This window comes from Hylobates moloch, unplaced genomic scaffold, assembly GCF_009828535.3.
Source record: "Hylobates moloch isolate HMO894 unplaced genomic scaffold, HMol_V3 SCAFFOLD_15, whole genome shotgun sequence".
NCBI lineage: Eukaryota > Metazoa > Chordata > Mammalia > Primates > Hylobatidae > Hylobates > Hylobates moloch.
In genome coordinates this window covers 48,514,250-48,536,390 of record NW_026652290.1, presented here as the reverse complement: position 1 = coordinate 48,536,390, position 22,141 = coordinate 48,514,250, and the positions used below count along the sequence as shown (strand labels likewise).

The following is a 22,141-nucleotide window of genomic DNA, read 5'->3' as shown; positions in this document are numbered from 1 at the left end:
AGTCTGTCCAGCACCTCCTGGTCTGGACTCAAAAGCTGAAAACTACACACCAGATGCACAAAGAAGAAGTTCCAAGACAGGCCCTCTATTTCTGGTCTGAGGAACAGGAAAGGGGGCTCTCACGGATCAAAGAGAGTGGAGGAAATCCCGTGGGTTGTTTTGTTTTGTTCGTTTCTCTCCTTCGACTCCCAGGCAGCATCAGAGCAGCCATAGCAGCAATGACAGCAGCTCCAAGATTCCTACTTTCTGACAAGAGAAATTGCAGTCCCAAGAGGAAGAAGAGAAGTCTTGGCCACAGAGGCTGACATAGCTACAGGAAGTGTGCTGAAGTACAGGGAATCTAAAGCCCTGACTTTCTAGCCAGACAACAGGAAAGGGATAAAGGGAGGTTCTTAGAAGGCAGAACATGTCAGGGACATCACAGAAAAGAAGGAGCCCATGAAAACGTCGAGTTGTATGTGCACTCCCGGGGCCACTTGTGAGCTGGGTGTGCATGGCCCTGCTTCTAAAAGTGTACAAAGGCTTTGGGACCTCACCACTGGCCAGGTCCCAGACTGGACACAAAAAGGCACATAAGCAGATAAGATACAAAACTGAACTGATGATGGAACCAGAGCCTACAGAATGCTGGTTGGAATTTGTGGCCTGAACCTAACTAGGTCAACTGCTTGTTAAAACAAAAACTTCAATATTTTCCACAGGATTTAAACAAGATTCAGAATCATGTAACGTAAGTCAAACTGTCCAAGATACAATCCAAAATTAATTGTCATACAAAGAACCAGAAAATCCCATTATCTCACAAGAGAAAAGACAATCAAGAGGACACATATGCTGGGATTATAAAACAAATTTTAAGTAGCTACTAAAACCATGCTCTAAGAAATAAGGTCACTCCTGAAACAAATGATAAGAGTTTCAGGAACAAAGTATAAGACATACACAAAAAAGAAAATTTTAGAACTAAAAAACATAATAAACAAAATTTAAAATTCACTACGAAGACTCAATGACAGAACGGAAATGACAGGGGAAAGAACCAATGAATTTGAAGACAGAGGCACAGAAATTTTCGAAACTGAACAACAGGAAAAAAGAATTTAAAGAAGTAAATAAAGCCTCAGGAACCTGCCAAACAATAACAAAACTAACATTTGGGTTACTAAAATCCTCGAAGGAAAAGAGAAAAAGTGCAATGTCAAAAAAATATTTAAAGACTTAGCCGGGCGCGGTGGCTCACACCTGTAATCCCAGCACTTTGGGAGGCCGAGGAGGGTGGATCATGAGGTCAGGAAATCAAGACTATCCTGGCCAACATAGTGAAACCCCGTCTCTACTAAAAATACAAAAATTAGCTGGGCGTGGTGGCACGCACCTGTAATCCCAGCTACTCAGGAGGCTGAGGCAGAAGAACCACTTGAACCCAGGAGGCGGAGGTTGCAGTGAGCCAAGATCATGCCACTGCACTCCAGCCTGGTAACAGAAAGAGAGACTTCGTCTCAAAAAAAAAGAGAAAAAAAAAAGGTATTATTAAATCTTTATTATATTTCTTTTCTCTCTTTTAACCTCATCCCTAGTTCTATTTTTATGGTGGTTAAGTTTTCTACATTCCACTTGAAGTTATAAAATATTAAATGTGAGTACACCGTGAAAAGTATGTATATTGCAATTCCTAGAGAAGCCACTAAAAAGCCTACATAAAAAGATACAATCAAGAACTCAATATATAAATTCTAGAAAAAGGCAGAGCATGGTGGCTCACACCTGTAATCCCAGCACTTTGGGAGGCCGAGGCAGGTGGATCACTTGAGGTCAAGAGTTCAAGACTAGCCTGGCCAATATGGTGAAACCCTGTCTCTACTAAAAGTACAAAAAAATTAGCTGGGTATAGTGGCACCTGCCTGCAGTCCCAGCTACTTGGGAGCTGTGGCAGGAGAATCACTCAAAAAAATAAAATAAATAAGTAAAATAAATAAATTTAAGGAAAAATTCAAATAATCCAAAAGAAAGCAAAAAAGGGGAAATCAAAGAGGGAGAAACAGAGAAACACATACTAAACTGGTAATCTAAATCCAAAGATATTAATATTATTATGGGTAATATAATTAAATTATATTAATACCAATAATTATATTTACACATTATAAATACTCCCAGTGCAAGTTACATTTAATGTAAATAATTATACTAAACTTTATATTAAAATAATTAAATTTACCAACAAAAACCCTGTATTGTGAGAAAAGATTAAAAATAACATGACTCGGCTGGGGGTAGTGGCTCACGCCTGTAATCCCAGCACTTTGGGAGGCCAAAGCAGATGGATCACCTGAGGTCAGGAGTTTAAGACCAGCCTGGCTAACATGGTGAAAACCCATTTCTGCTAAAAATACAAAAAATTAGCCAGGCATGGTGCACGTGCCTGTAATCTCAGCTACTCGGGAGGCTGAGGCAGGAGAATCGCTTCAACCCAGGAGGTGGAGGTTGCGGTGAGCCAAGATTGCACCGCTGCACTCCAGCCTGGGCAACAAGAGCAAAACTCTGTCTCAAAAAATAAATAAACAAATAAATAAATAACACGACCCAACTATATGCTGCCTACAAGAAGCTCCCTTTAAACAGAATTATAAAGGTAGATCAAAAGTAAAAAAATGGAAAAAGATATGCCATGCAGGCACTAATCAAATGAAAGCTGCAGTGTGTATATAAACTGGACAACAGATATTTCTGATCTCAGAACAAGGAAAATTACCATAAAGAAGGAATTACATAATGATAAAACAGGCAATTCACCCAGAAGATACGATCCTAAATGTGTACACACCTAACAACAGAGCCTCAAAATACATGAAGCAAAGCCAGATAGAGCTGAAAGTAAAATTGGAAAAAAAATTGTAGTTGGAAAGTTCAACACTCTTCTGAGTAATAAAGTAATATAATTGCATATAAAATATCAGCAAGAATAAAGAAAAACTGAACACCATCATTAACCAACTAAATCGACTTGACATTTATAGAAAACTGTCCAAAAACAGAATGTACATTCTTTACACTGTATGTGGTGTATTCACATTTAAAAAAATTTTTAATGTTATTTTTAAAAATTAATAAATGAAATCATTCAAAATATATTCTCTGACCATAATATAATGAAATGAGAAATAAATGGTAGAAAAATAACAGGAAAAAAGTCTCCAATTGCTTGCAAACTAAATAACATATTTCTAAATAATTCATGGGTAAAAGAATAAGACTCAAGGGAAATTAGAACATTTCATTTGTGCTCAGTTCAAAATACCAGAATTCATGGGGGTGTAGCTAAAGCAGTGGTTAGAAGGAAATTTACAGTATTAAATGCTTATCTTAGAAAAGAAAGGTCTCAAACCAGAAATCTAAGTTTCTACTTTAAGCAACTTGGAGAAAAAAAAGAGTAAAATAAACCCAAAGCAAGCAGAAATAATAGAAAAGAAATAATAAAGAGCAGAAAATCAATAAAATTGAAAACAAAACAACAGAAAAATCAAAACAAAAGCTAGTTCTTTGAAAAGACTAATAAATCCCTATACAATCTGACAAAGAAAAACAAGACACAATTGCCAACACTAGGAATAAAAGAGGGGTACCACTACAAACCCGAAATGCTATAAATAATTACATGCCCATAAATTTGACAATTCAATACAATTAATTGCTCAAAGGCCATAAACTACAGTAAAAATTCACTCAGGAAGAAATAGGTAACTTAAATAGTCCTATATCTATTAAATAATCTGAATTCATAGTTTAAAATACTCCGAAAAAGAAAACCCTAGGCCCCTGCCAGGCACGGTGGCTCACATCTATAATCCTAACACTTTGGGAGGCCAAGGTGGGCGAATCACTTGAGGTCACAAGTTTGAGACCAGCTTGGCTAACGTGGTGAAACCCTGTCTACACTAAAAATACAAAAATTAGTTGGGCATGGTGGCACACACTTATAATCCCAGCTATTTGGGAGGCTGAGGCAGGAGGATAACTTGAACCAGGGAGGCAGAGGTTGCAGTAAGCCAAGATCTCACCACGGCACTCCAACCTGGGTGACAGAAGTGAGACTGTCTCACACACAAAAAACAAAACCCTAGGCCAAGACGGCATCACTTCCCAATTCAACCAAATATCTAAAGAAGAAATGACACCAATTCTACACAATCTCTTCTAGAAAATGGAAATAGAGTAAAAATGAAAACCCCAATTCATTTTATAAGGCCAGCATTACCCAATTTTAAGACTTACTATACAGTAATTAAGACCATGTGGTATTAACGAAGGAATAGACACACACACCATGAAACAGAAAAAGGAGTCCAAAAACAGGCCTAGACAAATATGGCTAAAGTACAAAGGCAATTCAATGGAGTAAAGTTGTCTTTTCAACAAATGGTATTAGAACAACTAGACATCCATATGTAAAACTAAACAAAAAACAAAAAACCTGGCCTAACCCTCATACTTACACGACATTAACTCAAAAAAGATATATATCTAAATGTAAAGTGCAAAACCATAATACTTTTTTTTTTTTTTGAGATGGAGTCTCGCTGTGTTGCCCAGGCTGGAGTGCAGTGGCAGGATCTCGGCTCACTGTAAGCTCCGCCTCCCGGGTTCACACCATTCTCCTGCCTCAACCTCTCAAGTAGCTGGGACTACAGGCGCCCGCCACTACGCCCGGCTAATTTTTTTTTTTTTTTTTTTTGTATTTTTAGTAGAGATGGGGTTTCACCGCATTAGCCAGGATGGTCTCAATCTCCTGACCTCGTAATCTGCCCAGCTCGGCTTCTCAAAGTTCTGAGACTACAGGCATAGTCACAGCGCCTGGCCAACCACAATACTTTAATACTTTTAAAAGGAAACATATGAGAAAATCTTCATGACCTTTGCTTAGGCAAAGGGCTCTTAGGTATGACTCTGAAGGCACAATTCATACAAGAAAAAAATGACAAGTTGAATGTAAATTAAAAAAAAAAAGTCCTGATTGGGCACAGTGGCTCACGCCTGTAATCCCACCACTTTGGGAGGCCGAGGCGGGTGGATCACTTGAGGTCAAGAGTTCGAGACCAGCCTGGCCAACATGGTGAAACCCCATTTCTACTAAAAATACAAAAAAATTGGCCGGGCGCGGTGGCTCAAGCCTGTAATCCCAGCACTTTGGGAGGCCGAGGCGGGTGGATCACGAGGTCAGGAGATCGAGACTATCCTGGCTAACACAGTGAAACCCCGTCTCTACTAAAAATACAAAAAATTAGCCGGGCGTGTTGGCGGGCGCCTGTAGTCCCAGCTACTTGGGAGGCTGAGGCAGGAGAATGGTGTGAACCCGGGAGGCGGAGCTTGCAGTGAGCCGAGATCGCGCCACTGCACTCCAGCCTGGGGGACAGAGCGAGACTCCGTCTCAAAAAAAAAAAAAAAAAAAAATTAGCCGGGTGTGGTGGTGCATGCCTATAATCCCAGCTACTAGGGAGGCTAAGGCAGGAGAACTGCTTGAACCCAGGAGGTGGAGGCTGCAGTGAGCCGAGATTGCCTCACTGCACTCCAGCCTCGGCGACAAGGCAAGACGCTGTCTCAAAAAAAAAATAAATAAATAAAATAAGAAAAAAAGAGAGAAAAGGCAAAGCTATTGAGACGGAGAAAGATTAGTGGTTGCCAAATGTTGGGACAGAGGTGGGGTTTGACTTCAAAGGTGAAGGAACTAACTGTTCTTTACCCTTACAGTGGTGACAGTTACAGGAATCTATGTATGTGTTAAAACTGGTACAAGTAAGGCCGGGCGCGGTGGCTCACGCTTGTAATCCCAGCACTTTGGGAGGCCGAGGCGGGCGGATCACGAGGTCAGGAGATCGAGACCACGGTGAAACCCCGTCTCTACTAAAAATACAAAAAAAAAATTAGCCGGGCGTGGTGGCGGGCGCCTGTAGTCCCAGCTACTCGGAGAGGCTGAGGCAGGAGAATGGCGTGAACCCGGGAGGCGGAGCTTGCAGTGAGCCGAGATTGCGCCACTGCACTCCAGCCTGGGCGACAGAGCGAGACTCTGTCTCAAAAAATAAAAAAAAAATAAAAAAAAATAAAAACTGATACAAGTATACATTTTAAAAAGGTCAAACTTATTATATATAATATTTGAAGATAATGAAAAAGGGAAAAATGTAACTAATGCTCTTTTAATAACTCCACTGCTATTTCTATTTTTATTGAAAATTACCACCAAAGCAAAGACAGTTTCTAAAAACAATAAATATATTACAATTACAGAAACATAATCCTAGCACTTTGGGAGGCCGAGGTGGGCAGATCACGAAGTCAGGAGTTCAAGACCAGCCTGGCCAACATGGCGAAACCCCGTCTCTTCTAAAAATACAAAAATCAGCCAGGCATGGTGGTGGGCACCTGTAATCCCAGCTACTCAGGGGGCTGAGGCAAGAGAATCACTTGAACCCGGGAGGTGGAGGTTGCAGTGAGCCGAGAGTATGTCATTGCACTCCAGCCTGGGTGACACAGTGAGACTCCATCTCAAAAAAAAAAACAATTACAGAAACAGACTTTGGGCTTCCATTTCCAGAAACAGGTTAGAAACTCTTCCCAATACTGAATTCCCTCAAAATGTTTTTTAAAAACATGACTTTGTGTTAAACTAAGGAAAATAGTGGGAGGCAGAAACAAATACAGGCAGTTCCCTTATCTTAAACATTTGGGGCCAGTAGTATTCCGGAATTCAGAATTTTGGAGTTTTACAGGGACAACACATTAAGTTTAACAGAAAGCATATTAATATTCCAGCACCATCTGGGACAATACCCCATAATCAAACACCATCATATTTCTAAAATAAGTACAAACCTGTACTCATACAGGATTAGTACGAGCACCCAAGACAAAAATTCAGTTTTAATTGGTACCAGAAGGGTAGTGACGCAGGCCCCAGGTGCATGGCAAAAGAAAATGCAAAACACCTGAAATAATTTATACAGAGTACATAGAGAATTCCCACAGACGAAAGTCCAAGAAACATGTTCATGGCCAAAAATCACTAAAATCGGCCGGGCGCAGTGGCTCACGCCTGTAATCCCAGCACTTTGGGAGGCCGAGACGGGCGGATCACGAGGTCAGGAGATCAAGACCATCTTGGCTAACACGGTGAAACCCCATTTCTACTAAAAATACAAAAAATTAGCCGGGCGTGTTGGTGGGCGCCTGTAGTCCCAGCTACTTGGGAGGCTGAGGCAGGAGAATGGCGTGAACCCAGGAGGCGGAGCTTGCAGTGAGCTGAGATTGCGCCACTGCACTCCAACCTGGGAGACACAGCGAGACTCCGTCTCAAAAAAAAAAAAAAAAAAAAAATCACTAAAATCACAAGCCACGAAGAGTCTGAATCCGAGGAAACAAAGAAATGCTGAGTCAGGTCCACAAAAACTGTAGATAGTAGAATTATCAGACAAATACATATTTAATAAAACTAAAGAAATAAAAGATGGGATCAAAAGTGGGAATGAAGGGTGAAAGGAATAAGAAACCACAAAAAATGATCCATAGAAATAAAAAATTCAATAACTTTTTTTCTTTGTTTGAGCTGGGGTCTTGCTGTGTTGCCCAGGCTGGTCTCAAAACTCCTGGGCTCAAGTAATCTTCTCACCTTAAGCTTCCTGAGTAGCTGGGAGTACAAGTGTGTCCCACTTCTCCCAGCTTACAGTAACTTTGTGATGAAAATAACATGCGGTCAGGTGTGGTGACTCATGGCTGTAATCCCAGCACTTCGGGGGCCGAGGCAGGTGGGTCACTTGAGGCCAGGAGTTCAAGATCAGCCTGAACAACATGGTGAAACCCTGTGTCTACTAAAATATAAAAATTAGCCAGGTGTGGTGGCGGGCGCCTGTAATCCCAGCTCCTCGGGAGCCTGGCTGAGGGAAGGAAGGAGGGAGGGAGGAAGGAAGGAAATAACATGCTGAAAACTTGATTCAGTAGCAGATTAGACCTCATTTTAGTTCACTGAGAATGACTGAACTAAAAGATCTGAAGAAATCACTTAGCCCTTTAAGACATAAAGAACATTTAAGATGAAAAAGAAGAACATGAAAGCTGTCTAATCAAAATCCCAGGTGATAATTAAGAGTATATAATTTCTAAACTAATAGAGAAGAAAAAAGAAAAACAGGTGCTCTTGTCAAAATGCTTCTAGGTCCACATTTACTGTACAACCTAGAGGAAGTTACCTAACCTTTCTAAGGCCTGGTTTTCTCATGTGTAAATAAGATAATCAGGCCGGGCGCGGTGGCTCACGCCTGTAATCCCAGCACTTTGGGAGGCCGAGGTAGGCGGATCACAAGGTCAAGAGATCGAGACCATCCTGACAAACATGGTGAAACCCCGTCTCTACTAAATATACAAAAAAATTAGCCGGGCATGGTGGCAGGCGCCTGTAGTCCCAGCTATTTGGGAGGCTGAGGCAGGAGAATGGCATGAACCTGGGAGGCGGAGGTTGCAGAGAGCCGAGATCGCGCAATTGCACTCCAGCCTGGGCGACAGAGTGAGACTCCGTCTCAAAAAAAAAAAAAAAAAAAAAGATAATCATGCCTACTACCTGAATAGAGGTCTTGTGACTAATAAATAAAATCCAAATATACACTAAGCACTGAACTTAATAAATGTCACTTATTGGCAATTTTTAAAAATTTTATCTGCAAAGTGCAGTAAAATATTAATAAAATTAAGACTGAGAGAGGAAATAAGGCTATGTGGATAATGGTTTGATGTCAAAATCAGTGGAGGGGAAAAGTAAGACATTTGACCCTTCTTCAGTTACTAATTCTGATAACACACTTCTTAGAAGGTCCAGTCACTCCAGATATCCCTCCTGCTCCTTTTTCATACACTGATCTGACTCTACTACACCCTCCAAATTCTCCCAAATTTACAAGTAGTTAGAGGAGAAAAAAAAGATTCCAATCATTTTATTCCTCATCTGAAGTTCTGCTTAGTAAATTAAAAAAAGAAAGTGAGACACACACGTACACACAAGAAAATCACATACTCACTTTTCATTAGTTTTCCTGACAATTCTTTTAGTGGAGAAGCGGGACTATTTCTACTGGCTACTGTAAGTGTAGAGGAAGATTCTTGGGTTTCCAGGGAAACTTGCCGAATTCCTGCTCTGGCCATTTCAAGATGGAGAGAATGGTCACTGTCACATTCCTGGGAAAGCAGCAAGTGATTCCGAGTGCTGTTAGTTCTATTATTCAGGTCAATTCCTTCTGAATGAGTCATAAACAACTGTGCTGAGCCGGAATCCTCCAATCTCTTGTCAAGAGAATCAGTTAAAAAAGATGCTGTAGCTTCATGCTTTTTAGATGGAGAGACAGGCTCAGCCAGTGAGCTCTGCTTCACTGTGTTTAGACTGTGTGCTCTTATTCGCGACCAAGTTGTTGAGTGAAAACTTTCAGCCTCTAACCAAAATTTCACCAAATGCTCCATTCGCCGAAGTTCCATGAATTGAATGAAGTAAGGGAGGACAACAGTGTCGTGCAAGACTTGTTCAAGGGTCTTAGAAAGGCTTGATTTGGTCTCTTGAGTCTGGTAGTCCAGACAAGATCTGCCTAAAAGATAGAAGCAAAAGAATTAGTTCAGCAACAAATAATTTCAAATTAACAGATTAGTCGATCACCATTAGCAATAACTGGTACCAGAGACCTTGAATAAAGTTTACTTCCTGCCAACTAAATAAAAAAACTACAAATACTATGCTTTTGGTTTCTAAACAAAGTACAATCGTCCAAAACTTGCCTAAATTATTAAAAAGTTCTTTGTTACTCAATAATTCTCATATCTCTTTTTTTTTTTTTTTTTTTTGAGACGGAGTCTCGCTCTGTCGCCCAGGCTGGAGTGCAGTGGCGCAATCTCGGCTCACTGCAAGCTCCGCCTCCTGGGTTCAAGCCATTCTCCTGCCTCAGCCTCTCCGAGTAGCTGGGACTACAGACGCCCGCCACCACGCCCGGCTAATTTTTTGTATTTTTTAGTAGAGACGGGGTTTCACCGTGGTCTCGATCTCCTGACCTCCTGATCCGCCCGCCTCGGCCTCCCAAAGTGCTGAGATTACAAGCGTGAGCCACCGCGCCCGGCCTCATATCTCTTTTAATGGCAATTCAGACCATGTAAATTCTTTTATTTTTTTGAGACTCTTTTCACTCTTATTGCCTAGGCTGGAGAGCAATGGCGCAATCTCGGCTCAATGCAATCTCCGCCTCCTGGGTTCAAGCGATTCTCTTGACTCAGCCTCCTAGGTAGCTGGAATAACAGGCACCCGCCACCACGCTGAGCTAGTTTTTGTACTTTTAGTAGAGATGGGGTTTCACCATGTTGGTCAGGCTGGTCTCAAACTCCTGACATTGAGCAATCCACCCACCTCGGCCTCCCAAAGTCCTGGGATTGCAGGCGTGAGCCACCGCGCCCAGATCAGACCACATAAATTCTTAAGAAAAAAAACTTAAGATACTAATTCCAAAGGGGCCAATAAAAATATTAAAAACTATACTCAACCTCATTAAAAATCCCAGAAAAGCAAATTAACATAAAATGCATTTTTGCCTGTCAAATTAGATTTTTTTCAAAAATTATTAACCAGTAACAAGGGCACAGGAAAACAGGCAACACTCTCATTCGCTGGTCATGAGGATGTAAACTGGCAAAACCTTTTCGGAGGAGCATTCAGGAACAGACAGCAAAGTCTTAGCAAACTGCATGATTTTCAATCCATTAATTCCACTTGTAGGCACTTATCCTGAGGGAAAATTGTGGATATATCTACAAAGATGTTATGAACTCAGCATTATTCATTCATAGTAGGTTAAAGAGTAGCTTTGAGATCGTACCTTGAAAAATGAAACTAAACTGAATAAAAAATCATTTATCTTATATTTAACTAAATTTAAATTATAATTATAACCACAAGCTAATTGTTAGGAAAAACAAAAAATTTTTTTAAAAATTGGCTTTCATAGCATGATCATAAAGATGGACATTCTTATAAAATTGACTGAGGATTTCATCAATTTGTCAAAAGAGTTTTTCTTAATCCACTGATATATCATTTTTTTTTGAAGCACGTCGTGTCATCATCCTCAGTCTTACTGTCAGTGTCAACTAGTTCATCTTTGTCAACATCACAAACTTGAGGAAATTCTGATCTTCTGCAAGATGTACAATATCTTCTAATTAAATTCTATGAGATAATGCTAGATTCACATGAAGTTGTAAGATACAATACTCAAAGGGCCAGGCATGGTCACTCACGCCTGTAATTCCAGTACTTTGGGAGGCTGGGGTGGGCGGATCACTTGAGCCCAGGAGTTCAAGACCGGCCTGGGCAACATAGTGAAAACCCATCTCTAAAAAAATAATAATACCTAGAAATCCCTTGTACACTTTAGTTTCTCCCATGGTAACATCTTGCAAAGCTATTGTACAATATCACTCTAAGATACTGACAGTGATACAACACTCTAACTTACTCAGATTTCCCCAGTTTTACCTGTACTCATTCCTGTTTTTAGTTCTTTGTAATTTTATCACCTTGAGATTTCTGCATCCACTGCCAAGATACAACTTCAACATCACAAAGATCCCTCATGTTGCACTTTTATAACTACACCCACTTACCCCTCTCACCTCCCTGTCTCTAACATCTGGCAAACACTAATATTTTCATTTCTCTATTTCAAGAATAGTATCCAAATGGAATCATGCTGTATGCAGTCTTTAGGGATTGGCTTTTGTCTGACAGCATAATTCCCTTGATATTCACCCAAGTGGTTAAATGTATCAACAGTTTGTTCCTTTTTATTGCTGAGTGGTATTCCATGGTATGAATGAACCAGTTCATTCACCTGCTGAAGAACATCCAGTTGTTCAATATTAAGCTGCTATGAACATTTGTGCACAGGTTTTTATAGGAAGGTAAGTTTTCATTTCTCTGGGATAAATACAGAGTGCAACTGCTAGGTCATATGGTAATTGCATGTTTCACCTCATAAGAAACCACCAGCCAAGCATGATGGCTCATGCCTGTAATCCCAGCACTTTGGGAGGCCGAGGCGGGCTGATCACCTGAGGTCAGGAGTTCAAAACCAGCCTGACCAACATGGTGAAACCCCATCTCTATTAAAAATACAAAAATCATCCAGGCATGATGGCAGGCACCTGTCATCCCAGCTACTCAGGAGGCTGAGGCAGGAGAATAGCTTGAACCTGGGAGGCAGAGGTTGCAGTGAGCCAAAAATTGGGCCACTGCACTCCAGCCTGTGAGACTCCGTCTACAAATAAACAAACAAACAAACAAACAAACTGCCTAGGCCGGGCACAGTAGCTCACACCCATAATCCCAGCACTTTGGGAGGCCTATGCGAGTGGATCACTTGAGTCCAGGAGTTCGAGACCAGCCTGGGAAACATGGCGAAATCCCGTCTCTACAAAAAAAAAAAAAAATACAAAAATCAGCCAGGTGTGGTGGTGCATGCCTATAGTCTCAGCTACTCAGGAGACTGAGGAGGGAGGATCACCTGAACCTGAGGAGGTTGAGGCTGTAGTAAGTTGTAATCACGCCACTGCACTCCAGCCTGCGCAACAGAGTGAGACCCTGTCTCAAAAAGAAAAAAAAAAAAAAAAAAAAAAAAAGAAACTGCCTGTTTTCCAGAGTGTCTGCACCACTTTAAATTCTCATCAGCAATTTATGAGTGATCTAGCAAAACTTACAATTTACTCTCTGAGCTACATGCATTTTGTTTGCTATGTATTATTGCTAAGTGTGACCCACAAACACATTGACACTCTGGTTTGACACTCTGGTTTGTGTATACAAAAGTAGAGAGAGATGTCAAAAGAAGGACTGATTTTATTAGAAGTCTATTGGTTCATGGATTTTTTCAACTTATGACAAAACGACATGCAATTTTCTAAGTGCAGAAATTTGGGTAACAAATACTGACAAAATAAAGGTCTCCTGCATATGTTTTTGTTTTGGAAGAACTTATTTTAATATAACGGATTTTACCATACATACTGTGACTTGCTTTTCTCACTTTCAAACATGCCTTAGACATTTTCCCATGTCTTTTTTAGACTTCTAAATGGCTACACTGAACCAGGTGTGGTGGTTCACGTCTGTAATCCCAGCACTTTGGGAGGCGTACGTGGGAGAATTGCTTGAGGCCAGGAGTTTGAGACCAGCCCGGGCAACATAGTGAGACCCCGTCTCTACAAAAAATTAAAAAATTATCTGGGTGTGGTGACACATGCCTGCAGTCCTAGTAACTCTGGAGGCTGAGGCAAGAGAATAGCTTGCGCCCAGGAGGTGAAGGCTGCAGTGAACCATGATCATACCACTGCACTCCAGCCTGGGCAACAGAGTAAGACGCTGTCTCAAAAAAAATAAATAAATAGAAACAAATGGCTATATTATACTCCAGAGCATGCGTATACCACAATTTGGTTATTTCCCTATAACAGATATTTATATGTTGTCCATAATTTTTTGCTATCACAAACAATAATGAATAGCCTTAAACATACATACATACATACACACACACACACACACACACACACACACCTGTGCATATGAATGAGCATATCTGAGGGCTAGGTCTTAGAAAGAGTGGCCTAAATGACATGCATATTTTATACTGATTTCCAAATTGCTTTCCAAAGAGTCTTCACCAGATTATATTATCACTAAATAGGAGGGGTATTTCCCTGCATCTTCACTGACATTCAAATTGTCAAACTTTACATATATGCTAATGTGTTAGGGGAACATTAACTGATTATTTTAATTTGCACTTCCCTCAGTAATAAAGTGAGACATCTTTTTCATACATTCATATTTAGTGGTCAGATATATTTCTTCTGGAAATGCTTGTTTTTCTACTGGGCATGCTTTATATTCTATATTTACAGGAACACAACACAGCTACCCATTATACTTGTAGCTGTTATTTTAAATACATTTTTTCCAAAGCACTTTCCAATTATATAGTTCTGTATCCTATGACAGAAGTTTCATATATTGTACTCAAATCCTTCTATTACAAGTTAATAAAAAATGATAGTTACTTACCCAGGTCACCAAAATGAGCAGCCTCCATGTGGCTTGGCTTCTTCTTAAGTGTGGCTGTCCTGCTACTTGAAAAGGAGTCCATGTTGGCAGAAATGGCATTGATTGCAACATGACTTGGTCCTGCAGCCTCCAGCAAGGCATGATTTTTAGTGCTTTTTTGTGGGGAATGTACGGATATTGAAGCTATAATTTTTCAAAAAATTGTTAAGAATTAAACACAATTTGATAGCCTAAAACTTTCATAAGGGGGCTTTCAGAGAACTTTAAAAATTAAATTTTGTCACATTACTCTTAAGTCAGCATACTCAGCAAAAAATACTTAAGAGGAAAAGTAACTTAATCAAGTGGCAGAAAATAGGAAAGAAAACACTCTATTTTTTTTTTTTTTTTTTTTTCCAGAGTCTTGCTCTGTCACCCAGACTGGAGTGCAGTGGCATGACCTCGGCTCACTGCAACCTCTGCCTCCCGTGTTCAAGTGATTCTCCTGCCTCAGCCTCCCAAGTAGCCAGAATTACAGGCATGAGCCACCACACCTGGCCAGAAAACATTCTAATATTATTTATAATTCGCAAAATACTGTGCCAAAAAGTTAAATTAAAAGAGGGAGATCTTTCTCTGAGAACTTCTACTGTGGATAAAAAGTAACAAAGCCAGAAAGCATTCTAAAATATGGATTATTTTTAAATCCTTAAACCTTGCTTGCTTTAGGAACAAAACTAAAATTGCAGAATAAATGCTTGGGGTGGGGGAAAACCTAGAAAAATATTCCTCAGGCCAGGCGTGGTGGCTCATGCCTGTAATCACAGTACTTTGGGAGGCCGAGGCGGGTGGATCACCTGAGGTCAGGAGTTCAAGACCAGCCTGACCAACATGGTGAAACCCTGTCTCTACTAAAAATACAAAAAATTAGCTGAGTGTGGGGGCAGGTGCCCGTAATCCCAGCTACTTGGGAGGCCGAGGTAGGAGAATTGCTTGAACCTGGGAGGAGGAGGCTGCAGTGAGCTGGGATTGTACCACTGCCCTCCAGCCTGAGCAACAGGAGTGAAACTCCATCTCAAAAAAAAAAAAAAAAAAAAAAAAGATAAAGCACACTAAAAATTCATAAAATATATTTTTAGTAGTCTGAAGAAATATCAGTATCACCCTTTTGGCTTCAGAATAAAGATAATTTCAGTCATTCAACAATAGTTGTGGGAATTACAAAATGAAGAGTGACTGTCTTCAAACTATTTTTTCAATGTTAAAAGAAGGTTTATTTTTATTTTCATGAGAAATTGGAGCAAAATAATTTTTAGCTTATTTATAAACAAAAGCCAGTTTTCGTGTTCAGACAAGTACAAGTAAGAGTCTACAGGAATGGTGAGACTCTTGCATTGTTTCTTAATTAGATGTATATAATGTAAAATGCTACTAACTCATTTGTACAAGGCTTTCCCCGGTCCCTCTTAACATCTCTGTTAGAACTAGTAACTTATTTTCACCACTCCTTCCTGATAGTCTATCTTTCTTGGTCTCCATGGTATTATACTCTCCTAATTTCCTCTTCTATCTGCTCATTCCTCTCATTCTTTTAACACCCATTTATCAACACCCAGTGTGTCAGATATAGCCTGCTTCTTTGGCTCCCCTTCTTGAGGCTCTCTGTTCTTCTTTTATTCTTTCTGCTAGAAAGCACATTTGCTCTCAAATCTTTATTACCAGAGCAATAATTTTCAAACTTTTTTAAAGCCGAAACCTCCTTTGCTTCCCCCCAAAATAAACTTAACAAGGGGCCGAGCACAGTAGTTCAAGCCTGTAATCCCAGAACTTTTGGAGGCCGAGGTGGGCAGATCACAAGGCCAGGAGTTCGAGACCAGCCTGGCCAACATGGTGAAACCCCATCTCTACTAAAAATACAAAAAAAATTAGCTGGGTGTGGTGGTGCGTGACTGTAATCCCAGCTGCTTGGGAGGCTGAGGCAGGAGAATTGCTGGAACCTGGGAGGCAGAGGTTGCAGTGAGCCGTGATCTCGCCACTGCCCTCCAGCCTGGGCAACAGAGTGAGAATCTGTCTCAGAAAACAAACAAACAAACAAACAAACAAAACAAGTAATTCTGGCAAATTCAAGGGGAACATCTTACTCACACCCTCCACATGGACTCCTTGCAACAGCTCCTGGGGTACACCTCTGCGGAGCAGATGAAAAATCCCTGGTCTGTATCCGTGACTTGGCTTTGACCTGGGCTTTGGTCTTGTATCACTGATTACTTGCTACTAGGCATTCCCACCCACATTGACTTTGCCATCTCAAGCACAATCTGTCTAAATATCAACTTAAAACATCATCGTCTGATTCTCCTCTCAATTTCACTGTCTGTTCAGTCCACCAGTCTCCAAAACTCAAAATCTTGGTCCCGTTCTTTTTCACTGTATCTGTTTACTTGCCAAGATTTGTTGACTTTTCCTTCAAGATGTTTAAACATTTACTTACCTGTTTATTTTTAACACCACACCCTCAGTGCAAGTCTTTCTGTATTATAACAAAAAAACTTCCAGGGTCTCCATCCTGCAAATCTCTTCCAGACTAACCTTTCATAAATACCATACTTACAGCATCAAGATCTTGCTCAAAAACCTACAGTGGCTTCCTGCTTCCTCTGTCTCAATTCTCTTTTCTGGTCTTTACAGCCTTCTACACCTTCATCTCAATCTTTCTGTAAAAATCTCCCTCTACTTGTCTGAAGGCCCCTCTGCCCAACGTATCCTCAGATAAGAAGCTGGGCTGGTAGGGAGAAAAGAGAAATAATCTCTCATTCAAATCTTTCTTATTCTTCAACTTTTATACAAGGTAAGTGTCATTTCCATGAAGTCTTCCCTAAACTTCAGAAATCATTTGTTGATCTCAAATTCCTCTGAACTCCTTGCAATGCTTCACATACTTTGACTAATTCAACAAACTGAAGGCTATGTTAAAACTAGATAATGATAGCTACCAGTGGAGGACCTACTATACACCAGGCACTATACTAGTTTCTCTATGTGCCTTTTTTTTTTTTATATTATTTCATCTATCTCTCAGGACAACCTTGTAAGACCATATTTTCCTCATTTTAGAGATGAAGACAAAAATGAAAACAAGTTGAATACTTTGCCCTAGGTTAATGAGCTAGTAAACAGCCATTTCAACAGGCAGGATTCAACTTAGGTTTGCTAGACTCTAAAAAATCACTCTCTAACCTTTGGTTTAAAACTCAGAACTTAAAATTACTGTGCATATAAAATAACATACATAACATATATAAATGAATGACTCAAAAGCACCTCCCACCCAATATAACAAAACTGAACATATAATTTCCTGGCTTGGTTCTGTTAGGCAAGCTAGAAGGTAGGTATCAATCTTAAATATCCCTCTCTCTCACACCTCATATTAATCAATAATAAACTTCTATCCATTTTGCCCCCTAATGTTTTTTTCAAGTCTGTTCAGATCTCTTTACTTCCATCACTACCAATCTAGGCTAAGCCATCTGTGGAATTACTTGATTAATGTTCCTCTCCCCTACTAATCTGTAAGTTCAATGAGGGCAGGACCTAAGTCTTTTTTGTTCACTGTTACAGTCAGCTTTTGTCTAATGCCCAGAACAGAAGAAGTGTTCTATAAATGGCAGCTATTATTATTTTGGTTTATTTACTACCGTTCTGTGTATAAGTTTGTCTTTCTAACCAGACTGCAAACGTCTTGAGGGGCTGTTTCTTGTACTGCTTCTGTATTATCCTAAGGTTAAGTCTGTGAATGTTAAGCACAGATTATGTACTATCATAATCAGAGTACAAGCACAGAATTTTTTAGCCCAGTAGAGATTTAGAAATTAGCTAGGCCAATCCCCCCATTCAACAAATGAAGAATCTGAAGAAAGTTACAACTTCCCAAGGTCATACTGTTAGTGGCAAAGTTTAGAGTGGAAGACTGGTATTCTCACTGCCTGAAACATCTAAGTTCCTTCCTTCTACTACAGTCAGATCTAGTCTTTACAGGTCTCTGCTTGAGAAGGGCTTTACGCCTTTATCACTGCCAATCAAATTTTGCTCAAAGAAGGCAGTTTGAACTAATGCGAATCCAACTGGCTTTACCTGAGAAATAAGTAAACTAGGCTGTAAGGTACCTTATTTTTTTCCCTAATTTTACAACTTGCCTGTTATAATTAGTCGTCTTCTCCAGCAAATTGAGCATATAGAATAAATGCTCAATGCGAGCAATACAACATAAAAACATTTGAAAGAAAAATCTAAATAAGTAGCAATCTACAGATTTTATTGAAATAAATTGATGAAATTAATATGTAATGACTATGGAAACAATTTCCGTTATAATTTTCCCACTTCAATCTCTGTACACTGGACAAATAAAATCAGTGAATAATACAGCATCTTTAAAAAGCATGCTGTAATCTGTGCACAAGGACAATGTATCAATCCCAAGAAAAAATAAACAAAATATATTTTAAATTAAGGTTGTTCATTCAAATAAAAAAGCAAAAACTGTAATCAACCATACTTCTGGATAAATGACAGAAAACTTAAGCCTTATAAGTGTCAGTGCTTTCCTACAGTTAACAGACTGCTCAGTTAACAGTATTCTTCATTTTTTGTCTTACTAAATAAATAAAGTGAACTAATCACTTTTAGGGAACAATTAAATGTGTGATTAATAAGAACGGCACTGGTTCACTGTAATCACTAGGATAGCCAATACACACAAGGCTCAGTAAAAGCCTACCTATGGCCAGGCGTGGTGGCTCACACCTGTAATCCCAGGACTTTGGGAGGCCAAGGCGAGTGGATCACTTGAGGTCAGGAGTTTGAGACTGGCCTGGCCAACATGGTGAAACCCCGTCTCTACTAAAAATACAAAAATTAGCTGGGCATGGTGGTGCGCACCTCTAGTCCCAGCTACTCAGGAGGCTGAGGTAGGAGAATTGCTTGAACCTGGGAGGTGGATGTTGCAGTGAGCCGAGATGGCACCACTGCACTCCAGCCTGGGGATAAGAGCAAGACTCCATCTCAAAAAAATAAAATTAAGGTAAAAAAGCCTACTTATGTCCGGGCGCAGTGGCTCACGCCTGTAATGCCAGCACTTTGGGAGGCCGAGGCGGGCGGATCACAAGGTCAGGAGATCGAGACCATACTGGCTAACGTGGTGAAACCCCGTCTCTACTAAAAAATACAAAAAATTAGCCAGGCGTGGCGGCGTGCACCTGTAGTCCCAGCTGCTGGGGAGGCAGAGCTTGTAGTGAGCCGAGATCGCGCCACTGCGCTCCAGCCTGGGCGACAGCAAGACTCCATCTCCAAAAAAAAAGCCTACTTATTATATGCTATTATATGCTAGGTGTTAAAGCATTATATAGGTTAAAGAGGGAAATAAATCAAAATCATAATTATAAAATAAGGCAGAAATGATTAATGCCAAAAGAGAGAAGATAACAGGATTAAAGAGCCCACAAATGCAAAGCACATCACTTTTTAATGCAGTGGACTGCCAAGGGCAGAACTTACCTTTAATGGACTTGACATCTGAGGTCTTCTCTTGTTCTTTGCCTTTCACTAGAATATAAAAAGATAATTATGACCAACTTTTGCAGTCAGAGATCCATTCTATAACACTGTAAAACTTAAACCAACTTTATCCTAAGATGAGTATTCAAAGTTCTAGAACAATGGACAGCCTTGGAGGAGGGCACAGGAGGGCAGTTGTCAGCAAAGGTTTCTCTAAGGAAGTGACCTTGGAACAGCATCCAGTCAAAAGAGTTGAACCTGCTTATGGAGAGACAATGTAGTCACAACATCTGGGGTCAAATTCTGGCTCTACCACTTATAAGCCATGTGATCTTGGACAAGTTACTTACTTCTCTGGGTCTTAGTTTTCTTGATTTATAAAATTAGGTCAATAATAAAAACCACCTTAGAGGGTTATTGATGAAAAAAAAATACATACCCGTAAGGGGCTTAGAAGAGTAACTAGCACAGTAAATTGAGGACAAATGTTAACCAATATTATTACCATGTGTCATCCATAGTACTAGCTACTAGAAGCATAGTGAAGCAAGTTCTTTGGTTGTATATCACATCTTACTACTTATTCCTCCCATAGCATCAAGTAAAAACATCCTAAGCCTCTAACACTCAAAGAATATAATTTGTCTGGGCCAGGCACGGTGGTTCATGCCTGTAATCCCAGCACTTTGGGATGCCAAGGTGGGTGGATCACCTGAGGTCAGTAGTTCAAGACCAGCCTGGCCAACATGGTGAAACCTCATCTCTACCAAAAATACAAAAAAATGAGCCGGGCGTGGTGGTGGACACCTGTAAACCCAGCTACTCGGGAGGCTGAGGCAGAGAATTGCTTGAACCCAGGAGGCAGAGGTCGCAGTGAGCTGAGATCGCACCACTGTACTCCAGCCTGGGCGACAAAGAGAGACTCCGTCTAAAAAAATAAAAAATAAAGAATAATTTGTCTGTAAAATAATAATATAATTGCTTCCTTATTACATAAAACAGTAAAAATTCTGCTGTAGATAAGCTAATATGACATCCAAGATAGGAAGGTGCCCAGCAGCTTAAGCCAAGTGTGAATTCTATTACAGGATCTGACATAAGACTATTTTTAACCCTCTTTTCTTGTTTTTTTTTTTTTTTTTTTTAACATTAAAAGATCTTACCAGGAAAAGATTATCAAAATAAGAAATGCCAAAACATGCCCGTCTCTCTATTTGTGCTCTTAAACACTGAAAGGTGAAAGGCTAGTAGCAGGAAATAACTCGCCCTCAGAGTATCTGGTTGAAGTCAATACATCAATTGTTGAGTGCTTGGTATGTGCCAGACATGCTCCCAGCTCAGAAAAGGCAATGATTTTGCCTTCAAAAAGTCTACATTCAAGTGTGTGGAGACTAACATGAAAAAAATAAATAAGATCGTTGAAGGTACTGATCACTGCTGTCAGGAAGACAACATTTAAAAATGTTATAGGGTCACTGGCGTTTGCAGCCCTCTCAGCAGCATCTGCCCATAGACTACATCACTCACTTGAAACATTAACTTGTCTTGGCTTCCGTGACTCCTCTCTTCTGCATATACATCTGTATTTCCTGGCTGATCCTACCCATTCTTAAGGCTTACGATACCATAGATACGCTGCTACTCCTAAATTTATATCTCCATCCTAAGTCTTTTATCTCAAATTCATATAGCTAACCACCTACCTGCCATCTTCCATACACTTGTCTAAAAGGGAACATGTCATCTTCTCCCAAACCTGTTCCTACCTCAGTCTTCATCTTCCCTCATGAATGACACTGTCATCCACCCACTACTTAGACCAAAATTCCGGAAGTCATCCTTAACATGGTCTGTTTATTACCTTCCACATACAAACTATGACCAACTGATTCTACTGCCAAAATAAACCACCACAGTTCCACTTTTACCACCCTAAAAACATTCTCCTACTATCAATCAGATCTCCTATGTTATACTTCTAACATACAGCAACTCAACAATCAAATATCAGCATTTTGCTTTATTTCCTTCTGTCCCCCTAAGTATTATACATAGACTTTGGAGTTCCTATGAATCACCACCTGACCCTTCCTTTCCCAGATATAAATACTGTACTAAATTAGATATTTTGTGGCCGAGCGCAGTGGCTCACGCCTGTAATCCCAGGACTTTGGGAGGCCAAAGCGGGTGGCTCACTTAAGGTCAGGAGTTCGAGACCAGCCTTGCCAACATGGTGAAACCCTGTCTCTACTGAAAACACAAAAATTAGCAGGTTGTGGTGGTGGGTACCTGTAGTCCCAGCTACTTAGAAGGCTGAGGCAGAAGAATTGCTTGAACTCGGGAGGCGGAGATTGCAGTGAGCTGAGATTACACCACTGTACCCCAGCCTGGGTGACAGAGCAAGACTCTGTCTTAACAAATAAATAAATAAATTAGATGTTTTCCTTCCATGTATGTTTTTTGACTATGACCACA

General features: G+C 40.3%; 1 protein-coding gene across 6 annotated transcripts in view; it reads right to left on the bottom strand.

Moving 5' to 3' along the window:
• The window catches only part of AKAP10 (A-kinase anchoring protein 10), a 75,201-nt gene that overhangs the window by 46,103 nt on the left and 6,957 nt on the right, over nucleotides 1-22,141 (bottom strand). For 4 of the 6 annotated variants that reach the window (XR_009209972.1, XM_032176993.2, XM_032176992.2 and 1 more), the window contains exons 2-4: nucleotides 19,667-19,714; nucleotides 14,132-14,314; nucleotides 9,060-9,617 (exon numbers count right to left, since the gene is read on the bottom strand). Coding sequence is in view for 5 of the 6 variants with exons in the window: in XM_032176993.2 (XP_032032884.1) it covers nucleotides 9,060-9,617; nucleotides 14,132-14,314; nucleotides 19,667-19,714 (789 nt within the window). In the remaining variant the exon portion in view is untranslated. Of the gene's footprint in view, nucleotides 1-9,059; nucleotides 9,618-14,131; nucleotides 14,315-16,255; nucleotides 16,299-16,721; nucleotides 16,893-19,666; nucleotides 19,715-22,141 lie in introns of all 6 variants that reach the window. The other 2 variants (XM_032176994.2, XM_058428551.1) reach the window with 2 other exon arrangements.